Genomic DNA, 13957 nt, shown 5'->3' with positions numbered 1-13957 from the left:
AAAATGCTTCTATATTACGTAACAATCTTTTGACTTTGTGAAATATTCATTTACTTTTATTTGTATTCCACTCTCTCATTGCACTTGATTTTCCTCTCTTGACAATGGAGCAATTCAAGTTAAACAATTTTGCGCTCGCTAATTATCGTTTTTTTTTTTTTTTTTTTTTTTTCGTTACCAGTTTCAATGGGAAGCAAAACTCTTTTCGGTATTTTATCAAAACGTCACGCGAAAAATTTCTCTCTCCTCTCGTGCGCTTACGTTTCGAAAACGGCGACGCTTTATTCCCACGCTTCGCCCCTTGGAAATGAAAGCGCTTCACGTGCAGAAAAGAGAACAACGAATTTCTGCGAGGTGGCGTCGCAAGATGCACTACTCCTGAGATGAGAAAAAGTCTGTGTCGTTTCCCGTGGGATCTCGTTACTCCTCGAGGCTCTTCGAGAGATTACTCGGCTAATCCTACAGGGACGAAGACGACAACGTCTAGAGGATGAGATCGAACGACAACGTTAATGCCGCTTTTATCGTCTTGCAGGAATTTATTAAATAGGTCGCCGCAATGCTGTACAACATAATTATAGGTATCACCGTGATGTTTCGACTTCATTTCACGTTTGGATGTAAGAAGACGAAATATTTCATTTACAAGTATTATTTCTTGCCTTCATTGTTATAACATTTAATCTCTATTCTGAAAAAAAAAAATGCTGACGTAAGAGTCGGAAAAATATATACATTAATACCGTATTTAACGTAACCGTATTGCGAGAAAGTAACTGTTTTACTTTATAAAAATATGTTTACCTCGATGTTTCTGGTAGAAAAGAAAACATCTATACCAAATTGATCAAAGAAATATGTCACGGAAAAGACATCTGCCTCAGACTACACTGTGTACATTTCTTACCAAATGTATGATATATTTCAGTCAGAGGACATCTCTGAAATGTAAATTTCATCAATTTTCGATTTTATATATATATAAGAAAAAGTTTGTAAGAATTCTCGAAAACGATCGAATAGGCTTTGCCCGATATCGCGCGCGGATTTTGCCAGGACATACTTGTCGCAGGAGTCTTACAGGCTCGCGGTATAAATCAAGCTTAACGCTTTCAGCGTTGCGAAAACTTTTTTAATATTACGTCACGCGATCGGGATGGCAAGGAGGAGCATTTCTCGATAGGATGACTCTTGTATTCGTCCCGGTGCACCGCGGCGAAATCGATGCGTGAGATAGCCGACACTCTTACGCCATTTTATATCCAGACGTCGTCTGGATTTATCGATCTTCACGCTTCTCCCCATGAGAGCTTTTCGACGCGAAAATGATCGGCTACTCGGTCAAGCAACACTTGGGACTTGTTTACGTTTATTCGCCGCTTATACCCTTTGCTATCACTGTACACGGGGTGTCCTGGAGTATCGAGCAGACTGTAGGAGCTGATAAGTCGCAACAAAACCTGTATCTTTTTTTATTGAGACATGAAAAATAGAAACGCTCAATATACACCGATCGAGTGCTGCACGATGAAACAAAATCCGTTTAGCTGCGTCCATATTTTCATGGAAGTCCATAAAGATATTTACGATTTAATCAAGACTGAGATAGGGCTGAGAATCGTTGCTTTTTCACACTAATTGTTTTAGGAAGATAGGAAAACCACTTTGATTTGATTTCCCCCTTGTTGAAAGACATTGCGAGGCCTATGTGGTTCTGGAATAGCTCTAATATATGTATATTGAAAAAAAAATTATAAAATATATTTATTTCAATATAATGCGTAATAAATCATTTATTTGTTTAATAAATTTTATTTCAGTATACCAGTTTCTCTGTGACACAAATTATCGATAGATTTGAACTCAATGAAGAAGAGGAAAGTCAATTAAAATCGCTTGTATTTTGCGAAAAAAAAAAGAAAAAAAATATTGAATTATCGAGTCAGATTCCTATCTCGCGCACACATATTGGTGCATACTGTTCATGCTCCTGGGAACATTCTGCGGAGAACGTAGGATTTCGATTCGGATGCATTCCCGCGGGATCGAGCCTTGAAAGTCTTTGGCCGCGTCCGTTATGCAAGAGAATTTCCGGCCATTCTGCTCGTCGCGGTCAGGACGAATTCAGCGCCGAGAGTTCCGCCACTCGCAGAACTCAATATAACCGGGGGTTTGGGCACAATCGCGCGCCAGAATACGACCGGTAATTTCCATCGCGTTCTCTCGGCGCGAATGCGCCTCTCGTCATGCACTCATGCATGGAATTGATGTTCCGCCGCGTCGCCTTGCCCTAATAACTTGTTTTCCCCACTTTGTTCCGGCTACGAATTTACTTAATCCCGAAAATATGAATTATCCGTCTTTCTCAAAATCCCTTTTATATATACGAATCAATTTTTCGTACATTGAGAAAAAAGATTTGTTTACTTGTGACTAAATCTTTCGACTAAATTACTATTTTGTTTATTTAACATATATTAGTATATTCAAGTCAAATTTACGTTTTGTCAAATCAAATATATTATATTTCACTTAAATATTTCTTATGTTCAATTAACAAAATAATATTTAGTGAAAATTTTAGTTGACAAATTTTTGTTCAGTGTACGATACGCAAATACCTAATAAAAGTATTTTAGGAATTATCGCATCATGTTGCGTATAATAATTAGAAAAAAGTATCAAAATTTTTTGATCACTATTTTTTTATACAAGTCTTAGGTTCTGACTAAATTTTAAATAAAATTTATATTTACAGATAAAATAAAAATATTGTTTCGCGCTTCTGAGTAAATAGTTTTTTTTAAAAACAAACGAAAATACAGATCCGAAAGAGATTGATTCCAGAGATCAATATCTATTGAAAACTATAGAAACATAATAAAAATCAGAATATAAAAATATATATAGAATATTATTTTAATATTATTATATTATAATAAAAAAAGAGATATTCCGTTATCATTATATTCCATCCATCATTACAGATTATATATATATATATATATATATATATATATATATATATATATATAAATAACTTGTCCAAAAATGTTCAGAATTTTTGTTACATAACATATCATAGTTAAAAGTTCCTAGAATAACAAGCTGAATATCTTTAACAGGCGAGACGTCGCGTGACATCTCGCGCAGCGATATCAGATGTTTCGCAAAAGTCTGACAGGAGGATGATAAGACGCGATGCGAGATGGCATACACATAGAGAGACCGATGCACTCAGAATGCAATTTTCGCGTTTCTCGCCCGAGAGTTGAAACGTACAATACATCATTGCGAGATTTCGCGGCGAAGCGACAATGTACCTTTCCCAAACGGGGTTCAAGCTGGACCGAGGACCGTGCATTAAGTCCCGAGGGAGCTTGCAGGCCGCAACGGAGCGTGCGATAGTAAAACGACGGTTCGCATCCACCTTGGTAGTTTCCGGTGAGCGATGTCGTCATGTGTCGCGCCGACATGACGCAATATACATGCTAATATGATAGTTTCAGTCGGTTCATGAGGTGGATACCGGCAGAAAATGCCGAGATTCTCTCGCCGGCTCTTTGAAGCGACCATGAAAGACGTCTCGGCCATTCTCGTCCATGAATTTCAAGTGCTTTCTTTTTCTCTTGTTTTACTCATTTCGAGAAAGAGCTGAAACGAGATTATCGAGCTACGAAAATTTTCCGCAATTAATATTCATGCAGTTACCATGGCCTAATATACACGATGTTACACGACAGGGATATTTTGTATTGTATAGATCGTGCTGGTACAGAGAGTGTCTGATATAAGGTGTCACATCGAAAATATACAAGTAGATCTTGTTACTTGGCGACAATTTTTCCTTACCAAAAATATTCAGGCATCAATAATTTTCGGAGTTATAAACGATTGAAAATAAAGAGTTTTTCGCAAACTAAGCCTTGTGGAAATAAAATATTAACAAAACCACATTCTTCAATTAATTTCATATAGAGTTTACTTTAATTAATTTAAGATTTAGTTATAAAGATACATGATGACAAAAATTGGGAACATGCAAAAAATGATGGCCTCCCTAGACATTTTTGCTGAGGAAAAGTCATCTCCAAATAACGAGATCTACTTGTATATTCTCGGTGTGACATTTATGTCAGATATTCTGTATACATATCTTTTGCTTGAAAGAAAGAAAAATTGTTCTGTTAATTTCGCTCTACTATTTTATTATTACAAATATTAAAAAACTCTTGAGTCGCAAATGAAATAATAAAAATATCATTGCCGCGTTATACTCGTAACTTTACCAAAGTGTCACTCAGTTTCCTTGATACATACATCGTGCATCGTATACGAAAAAAAAATATAGATACTTTCTTGGTCCCGGTACTTTAGTACAGAGAATATCTTCTCTACAATACAGATAGAAGGCTTTATTGTTTTAAGGGATCTCCGCGGGCTACAATATTTCTTACAGTCAAACAAAGAGAAGTCTCTCTGGCTATGTTTACGATGTGGGTTAGATTTCTGTTGTAAGGGCAAACGAACTGACTCTCTCCGACTATAATTAAACCGGAATAAATAAACCAGCCAGTTTGACGTGTTTGTTAATACAAGTTTCCACTCAAAAAAAAAAAAAAGAAAGAAAAAACATTCCTTTTTGCATAAAATTAATTACATAAAACTGGGTCAAACGTATCAATCCGTAATTAATATTATGCAAATTTACACGTTACATAACTTTTGTGAAATATATAATTCATTTATCCTTATTTTATTTATTTATGAGATATATTCTATAAAAGCTAATAGTGAATTACATTTTTCATTTTGAAGAGAGAGATTCATAAGCGATTTATCAGGTTCTTTTATATTCTGATAATGAATGATTTAAATTTTATAGCTTTTATTTAAAATAACTGATATTAATTTAATGTATTATTATTAGCTACCTTTAATAGACATTAGTAATCTCTAAAGTTACTCTGTACATACAGAGAGAGAGAGAGAGAAAGAGAAAGAGAATTGTATTTAAAAATTTATATAAATTTATGGAAAATATCTTTTGAATAACACAAATGAAGTTAATAATTAACTTTTTAATCTCATTTCCTTACATCAAGTTTCGCTCTTTCTCTCTCTTTTTTTTTATTTATTAAATATTAAATACTTTATTGTTACATTTGATTGTGGTGAAAGATTGCAAATTACTTTTGCCAAAGACACTTTTCGTGCAGCGAACTGTTTGCAAAGATTAACTTGGTAATCCTTTAAATGCAGGCAGAATACGACGTGGAAAGATTCGAAAGTGGAGGAACTAAATAAATCGGACGACGTCCTTAGCACGCTTTTATCCGCGTGAGCCGTCGAGATTTATTAAACCTGTATATACTTCCGCATCTACCGCCTTAAGCTTAAGCTTCGATACGGTTTATTTTACTCCGGCCAACAAGTTCCCTGAAATTCAAGCTAAACAAATGACTTTTTCATCGCTATTCACGAAAAACAGATAGTTCTCTCTTTTAAGAGCAGTTTGAATATTGAGTTAAACTAATATAATATACATCTTCAAAGTTTTGATAAATGTTATAATGTTCAATTTTTCTCCATGCATTAAACGAAATTATATTATTTGATGAATTTAATGAAGAATTAAGAATTTCAAGTTGTTACTCTTAAATTTAGTAAAACGATGAAATCGCACGATAAATTGTAAATAATGCAAATAAATATTAACATTTTTTTAAAAATATTTGATAATGACAATTTTCCCACGGTAAATATTAATCTATAGAATTAAAAATAAGTTTGAAATTGCAAATAATAAGATACTACTCATTTTTAAAGATAGAAGATTTTATAAAAGTAAGTTATAAAAGAACAAAATTTTAGATTGATATCTGACGATGTTGCGATCATTATGCAAAGTCGATACTTTGCAGCATGTTATTCAATATTGGTATTCTCCTCGTTATTTTTTTTTGCGAATGTATTATCAACTAAAAGAAGAGATGTGCTTTCATCTTTTCCAATATCATTTTTATCAATAATGTAACGAAATATTTTACACGTCAAAAATTTTTTATATAAAATATATATCTTTATATCAAAAGAAATCAACTATATAATTTTTATATCAGATCTTTTTTATACCAAGGATCTTATTAGACAAGATATTTTTAAATTATAATTTCTAAAAAAGAAACACATAATATTCCTTAATAAGATAATTTTTATCTTATTCAAATTATATAAATGTATTACGTCACACGTGCAGATAAAATGTTTAAAAATAACAACTCGCTTTTTCTGTTTTCTCACTATTGCATGTGATTCAATATCTGGAGAGAGGAAAAGCAGATGTGACAAATTATCTGTAATATCGTAGAGTGATGATCATAAAAAAGAATGGAAGGAACGCGCTGATCATCGTCGAAGATAATAACGAGTGGAAGTATATGCGATATAGTGGACAAGTCTCATCATCGTGATATGTTCATATCGCGTCTTTGCTTTCTTGCTGTGACATAGTTTAGTAGTTTATCCAGCAAATATGTTATATGAGACGTTGACACGTAACAAATTAAACGAGTTTTGCCATAATATCCCGTGTGTCCGATATTGTGTGATATATAAATCGAACGTTTATGTTTTTAGTAATAAATAAAATTGATGGAAAGCAAGAAAAGAATTTTATTAATTTTTCATTAATAAAAATTTGATTAAACGCCACTTTTTCATATAAATTTTTTAGCATTCCAGTTAAAAAATATTACTGGAAATAATTTACAAAAATAATATATTTGTGTGTTAAAATTTTAAATTCGATTCTAAATTGATTAAATAAAATTGGTATATACAGATAACGGCAATAACGAGTTAACATCCAGTATACTATTCATAAGTATTCTTTATAACTGATAAAGAATCACACAGTATTCTTTTTCCACGCGCCATTTTTAATTTTTCCTAGAGTCGCGCTCGCTGTTTCACCCTGGAAATTTAATTCTCCGGAGAACTAAGCGGATGCTTAGCTCGCTCGAGTAATTACGCGCGGCTGATGTTAATTATCCGGCACGTGCGTTATACGCGCGAGTACTGCAAAATCGGGCGATCGATTTAGTTGAGACGCCAAATGATCCCCAATGGAGCAAAACCAATCCTGGCAACACCATTCTGCTGGATATCGCGTAATTATCTGGGTAGAGTAGTATGCGCGCGTGAGATGCCACGTTTTATGGTAATTGTCTCCTGTTCATTGTCTGTTCTCGCTCCGAACAATTTTAAGAACAAGCTTCTAAGATGTCCCACAATTTTTTAATCGCTTATAGAATTTTAAATCTATCAGCGTCTCTCGATAAAATAAGGCATTTCCGTCAGAATAAAATAGAGATCTATTTAATTTTTAGAAAAGTATTACTGAAAATAATTTATAAAATAATATATTTGTGCGTTGAAATTTTAAATTCGATTCTAAATTGATTAAATAAAATTATTGTATGGAGTGTCTGACATAAAGTGTCACACATTGAAAATATACAAGTACATCTCGTTATTTGGAGACGATTTTTCCTCAGCAAAAACATTTTTTGCATGTTTCCAATTTTTGCCATTATGTATCTTTATAACTAAATCTTAAATTAAAATTTTATTAAAGTAAACTCTACTTGAAATTAATTGAAGAGAGAGAATATGGTTTTTTTAATATTTTATTTCCAAGGCTCAGTTTGTGAGAAACCCTCTTTATTTTCAATCGCTTATAACTCGAAAATTATTGATGTATCAATATTTTTGCTGAGGGCAAATTGTCTCCAAATAACACCTTATGTCAGACATTCTGTATATAGATAACAGCAACAACGAGTTAACATCCAGTCTATAATTCGGATCATAAGTATTCTTTATAATTGATAACTTGAAGTATCCTTTATAACTCTATAAAATAGATCGAAATCTATATTTAATTTTGGAAAAAATTCGGAGAAATTCCTTCGCATCGAATTTAAGATATCGTAATCATCCTTCGTTTATTTCGCAGAGAACCAATTTACTTAATCTATACAAGATGCATTCGAATGCAGTTCGGATGCATCTTCGCGTTTCCTCGATTAACGTTTTTGCTGCAACTTTTCCTCGCGCATCGAGGAATACGTTGACAAAGTTGTGCATAAATCGCGACTAAGTACGCCTTAGCGAGGGCCGATACACGCGCCTTCGCCATAATCCGTATTAATCGCCAGCCATTCATTAGGAAGCCAGCAGTGGGTGCCGCGTAATTCTGCACCTGGCGCACTCTCGCGATCAATCGCGGGCGAGCGCGTTCCTCTCTTATCATAAATCTTGCCACTAAACTGCCGCTATATACGCCCAGAAGACAATGACCAAGTAAGCTCGACATTTCTATAGAGTATAGTTCGAATGAAACACCGCGATCGAAGACGATCGAAGCAAACTCCGTTTTATTAATATCGCTGCGGGGACATGTTTTATGAGTCCAAATTTTTTTCAATTTCTATAGCACTTGCAAACACAATCTTTCGTTTGCTTTTGCGATTAAATTTATATAAAATTTAGATAAACATTTGTGTAGTAGAAAAAAAGAATTTTAAAAAACCTGTACCTATATGATAAATAAGAAAATATAAAATAGCCTATATTTAAGGGCGCTTATTCTAAATATAGGTATTGTCCCAATTATGTCCTGTTATTTAAATCCCGGAAAAAAATTAAATGTCAGATACTTCGCGTACTCATCACGTTGAGAGCTGAGAGATCAGATATCTCTGTTATTTAATATTCCGTAAATAGAAATAAAACATAATTTCTTTTTTAAAAAGTAAAAAAAGTATGCACTGTTCTGCATAAATTTGTCAACATTTATATATAAAAAAGTGAACAGAGGAGAAAATGAAATTTTTTATTGATTTGATTTAAGAGCGTCAGAGCGTTTCTTGCATTCTGAAAGCTTAACACACCTTTTCCATTTTACTCACGTCCGAAACTTTCTTTCCGTCTCCTACCTCTCAGTTGTTAAGTGTCAAGATCTGCTCGTTTCGAATTCGTCATCGTTCGCGGTGTCGCAAACAAGTCCCGACGCTCTTTATCCGACTCGACGGTAGACACTTAATCGGATTTCAAGATTCCGCTCGGGAGAGAGACCTTCCGGTGTCGCCTATCCCGTTATTTTCCATCTTTCCATTGTTATCGCGCGACGAAACAAAGGTAAGCTCGGTCGCGCAAAAAGAGCCCCGTAAGATGGGCTTTAATGGCACCGGGCACGTCGCCAAATCGCGCTGTGGTGAGGGCTCGGATGCACCGATTGAAATGTTCATTACTGCCGCAAATCATCCCGACGATCCGCGGAAGGAAGAACCGGGCTGTGTACTATATATATATATATATATATATCGCCACTTCGTATCTCTTTCAGTTCGCTCAACTGCGCTAGGAACGAATCGCTGCGATAAATTCGGGCCCGTCGATTTTTCTCTCGAGAGGCGCGTCGCTTCCAAGATGATAGGTCGGGATTCTCGGCTCTTATTACTGTGATTCGCGAAACTTACGAGAAGGAACCGAGAAATCTTATCACATTGAAAAAATATGAAAATTATATTATACAGGGTGTCCGGTAACTAACGGACCAATGATTAAGGGTGGATTCTCTGGCCAATTTGGAGACGATTTTTCCTTAGCAAAAATGTTGAGAAGTCAATAATTTTCGAGTTATAAGCGATTGAAAAAAAATGGGTTTTTTGAAAACTAAACGTTTTGGAGTTAAAAGTCTAACATAATTATAATCTTCAGTTAATTTCAGGTAGAGTTTACTATAATAAAATTTTAATTTGAGGCTTAGTTATAAAGATACATAATGACAAATATTGGAGTAAAAAATGATGACCTTTTTCGACATTTTTGCTGAGGAAAAATCGTTCCCAAATTGACCAAAGAATCCATTTGTAATCGTTGGTCCGTTAGTTACCGGACACCCTGTATATTCTCCTTTTGCTCCACGTATTACTATTAATTGTTAAATTAAATGTATATTAATTTGTTGTCAAATATAACTATCATTTTAAATAATAAATGTGTACTTATACATATTTTTTCATTTTTCTATTTGTATGACAAATTCTTAGGATATAATCCGTAATATATCTTTTATTAGTAACAATTTTTATGCACACTGTCTTCTAAAAATGAGTATTAATAAAGTATTAATATTAAATGTTATGTTAATAGTTGGTATAATTTAATTTATTTTTTGTTACAAAAAAGGATAAAGATTTTGAATGTTACCCTTTAATCAAATTTTCTTCGTAGGATTTCTTTTATACTGTTCCAGTAAAAAGATGAAAGAGACTTTCTATTTATCTTTTAGTCCATGATTTAGCCAATTCGCTAAACGAATCTATAACGAAAATTCGTCGCGGCGAATTGACCGGTGGCTCTTTTCTGTTTCCAGACAAAGCCCCTTCGGAAGCGTCCTTCAGAGGGACCGAGTATCTCACGATAGATCTGAGCAAAGGAGAACCGGTACTCAGTACACAGGAATCTATAAGCCTTCAGTTCAAAACGAGACAGCCAAATGGACTTTTATTTTATTCCGGTAAGTATTTTCTACATCCTACATCCTTCTAGCGCGAATGACTTCTCTCTTTTGTCGATCACATAATAACTTTCCTGTAAGTGACAATTTCATTTTTAAAAAAATAGTATATTATATATATATATAGACAGAAATTAGTTGTTATTGGAATAACAGAGTTTTGAAAACGAACAGAAAAAATGTATTAATGAACAAATATTTAATATCAAAATGCCGAGCATAAAATCAAAAGCGTGAAAATAATGATTTCAAATATGGCATATAGAAGCGAGTGACAAAATTGTTTAAATAAATTTCCGGTTCATGGCAAATATTTCCGTTCCGCTAACAATAGAAATATGCAGGGCAATTGAATTAATATAGCAAATTAATTCATTATATATAACATAAAATTCACAATTATATATATGTATTGTGAATTTTCTGTTCTGGAAATAAACGATCGATCGTAGAAGCGCACGATTAATTGAAAACAATTCGAGAAGGTCTACAATGGAGTCGCATTTAATCGAGTGACTTACGAACGACCGGATATCCTTCGAGAGAATGCGAATAGACAATGGTACCATCTTGGACAATGGTCTCATATTAAATCTTTGCGATATCTCCCTCTCTCGTGGCGACATTATAGCCAATTAGGACGTTCCAGTGGTTCGGCTCCCGGATATGCGGCAACCAGAGAAATTTTCTCTCTCTTTCTTTTCATTTATCCATTCTTATTGTTCTCTATCTCTCTCTCTTTTATTTTAACAGAGTATGGTAAAGGCTTTTAGTTGACCCCGATTAATCTTGATTCCGAAAATGTTAGCTTACAGTTTCCTAGGCAGAATAATGAATGTCGTATCTCAATTTAAGTTACAGAAAATAAATCAAATTATTTATTTTTAGCATTTTTAAATTTATCTCTAGCATTCTAAAAGTGCAGTTTAATATCTATAATTATTTCAATTATTTTATATAATTATTTTAATTTTAACTTTGATATATAATTTCAAAAGTACATGTCATCTAAAAAATAATGATAACAATTTTTTAACTTTGTGTTACGTTAAAATTAGATATATATGTATAGTCTATTTTATCTTAACACAAATATCGTGAAAAATAACCCTTTTAGGTGACAAGTGTGTGTGAGATTATTGCAAAAATTAAAATGATATAAAGAACATGATATAAAGAAATCTTATTTTCTAGTTAATTTAGAATAAACTTTAATAAAGTTTTAATTTTAATTTGAAAAGTTACAAAGCTCTCTGCGCGAGAGGACACAAATAGACTGCGTTTGATCAAAGTTCGAAAGAAATCAGATCAAAAAAAAAAAAAAAGAAATCAAAGCGAGATAAAAATTTAATTCCGCGCTTGAGATCAGATTTCTCAATTATCTCATTTCTTTATTATATCCGCGTCGCTCCTTCATTTATAGTGCCACATCGCGGCTTCCTTCATCTTATGCTCCAGATGCACACGTACACCTCGAGTTTATAGCATACTTACATAATGAACGGCGTGGAATCAGCGCAGCCAAGACGGCAAGACTGCACCATCCGCAGTAAAAGGAGGAGTTTGCACCTCCGTTCCGGTTGCAGCGGCAACTCGAAACCTATATACCGCAGCCGCAATGCCGTACTACCCACACACGATGCGCACACATACATGCACACATATATACATATATATATATATATATATACACATAGCACTTGTTTCTCCAGCTTGCATCTCCTTGCGGCACGCTCGCACCAGGCCGCTCATTTGTTCCGAGATAAGCTGTAATACAGCCGCGGCCGTGCATTTAGAATACCTGTATTTTCACGAAGGATAATCGTCGTCGCGCGACTTAACATTCTTCAAAATCGCGGTATCGCACTGCAAAGGAATTCCCACCGCGAGATAGTCTCCTCGGGAAAGACGCGTCTGACCAATTCCGTATTTTTCTACTTGCGCTCTTCAAATTTCCGCGAACCGCGGTATATGCACGTTAAATTCGCATCGAAATTGTTTCGCCCGCTTTTGCAATAATTATTATTATATGTCTGCAACACGATGCAACAACACGTGCCAAAGATATTACTCGAAAATGTAACGAAGAAGATACGAGATTTTATGATACTTCGTTTGAGGAGTAATCGAGCAGAATAAATTCGCCCAACTAAACTCTATTCGAGCTAAATAAACAAATAATCCAATTTCAATATTAATACAATATTATATTGCACGTAATTTAATATTAATGATATTAAATAGCAATTATATATTTTCACTTCAATGTATGGACGAGAATAAATATAACAAGGATTTCTAACTTCAATAAGATATTTATTTAAACACAATATTTTGGAGAATGGCGTATATGTGAGAATATTTTAATCAAGAACATTGTTCAACAAAAAAAAATTAGAATGAGACTAGTCGTTTCTTATAGTTTTTTGGATGCTGAATACAAACCTGGTTTCCAAATTATTCACGTTACAATTTTGAGAAATTTTTAATGAAAGTTGCAAAAAGAACTTTTTTCACAAACTTTGTTATATTATATAGCTACAATATGTGACGTGTTAGAGAAGTTTTATTACAATCAAAATGAAGCATATTGTTAGGACTTTTAACTATCAAAAGGAATTTTTAATGTCGGTTATGATTAATAAGTATCCATAATTAAATATGAGCCGTGTTGCGGAAGTTAGCTGTAACTTACAATTAGGTCATTGACGATTTATTAAATAGCTTTGAAAAATTATTTAGGTTATTGAATATGAATTCAGTCAAAAAATTAACAAATTCAAAATGGTATTTAATATAAAAAATGTCAAAATTTTAAAAATGTTTTTTTGAGTCCATCATTTTGAATTTGACAATTTTGACACCGGATTCGTATTCAGTGACTTAAAAACTTTCAAGATTAAATAAAAATAATTGAAATTTATCTGGTAAATCGTCAATGACTTAAGTCATAGCTAACTTCCGCAATACGACATCAACAATTCCTTTTGAGAATTTTTAAGAATTATTTACGTTATTGAATACGAATTTAATGTCAAACAATTGTCAAATTCAAAATGGTATTCAATATGTCAAAATAATTTCAAAACGCTTTTTTTTTTATATAAATCCGTCATATTCCTCAAAATTGTGACGTGATGGAGTAATTTGGAAACTAGATTCAGCGATCAAAAAACTAGAAAAAAAACGACTAGTCTCGCAGGGTGTCCAGCAGACTCGATGAAAAAAATTCCCTGACTTTTTCAAAGTTTCCAAGACCAGAAATTAATTTTTTCCCTGACTTTTTAGTATTATTTTTTCCAGATATAAAATTTAAATCAATTATACAACCTGCATTGTGTACAATAATCACCTTTTTTTATGTATATC

At 33.4% G+C, this 13957-nt stretch overlaps 1 protein-coding gene across 4 annotated transcripts in view; it reads left to right on the top strand.

The window, feature by feature from the left end:
- The window catches only part of Nrx-1 (neurexin 1), a 240332-nt gene that overhangs the window by 105224 nt on the left and 121151 nt on the right, over window positions 1-13957 (top strand). For all 4 annotated transcript variants that reach the window (XM_029321266.2, XM_085482216.1, XM_029321265.2 and 1 more), the window contains exon 4: window positions 10445-10588. In XM_029321266.2, the coding sequence (XP_029177099.2) occupies window positions 10445-10588 (144 nt within the window). The remainder of the gene's footprint in view (window positions 1-10444; window positions 10589-13957) is intronic.

This window comes from Nylanderia fulva, unplaced genomic scaffold (genome assembly GCF_048542155.1).
Source record: "Nylanderia fulva isolate GAGA-0341 unplaced genomic scaffold, ASM4854215v1 Scaffold2, whole genome shotgun sequence".
Lineage (NCBI taxonomy): Eukaryota > Metazoa > Arthropoda > Insecta > Hymenoptera > Formicidae > Nylanderia > Nylanderia fulva.
This window is presented reverse-complemented; position numbering and strand designations above follow the sequence as displayed.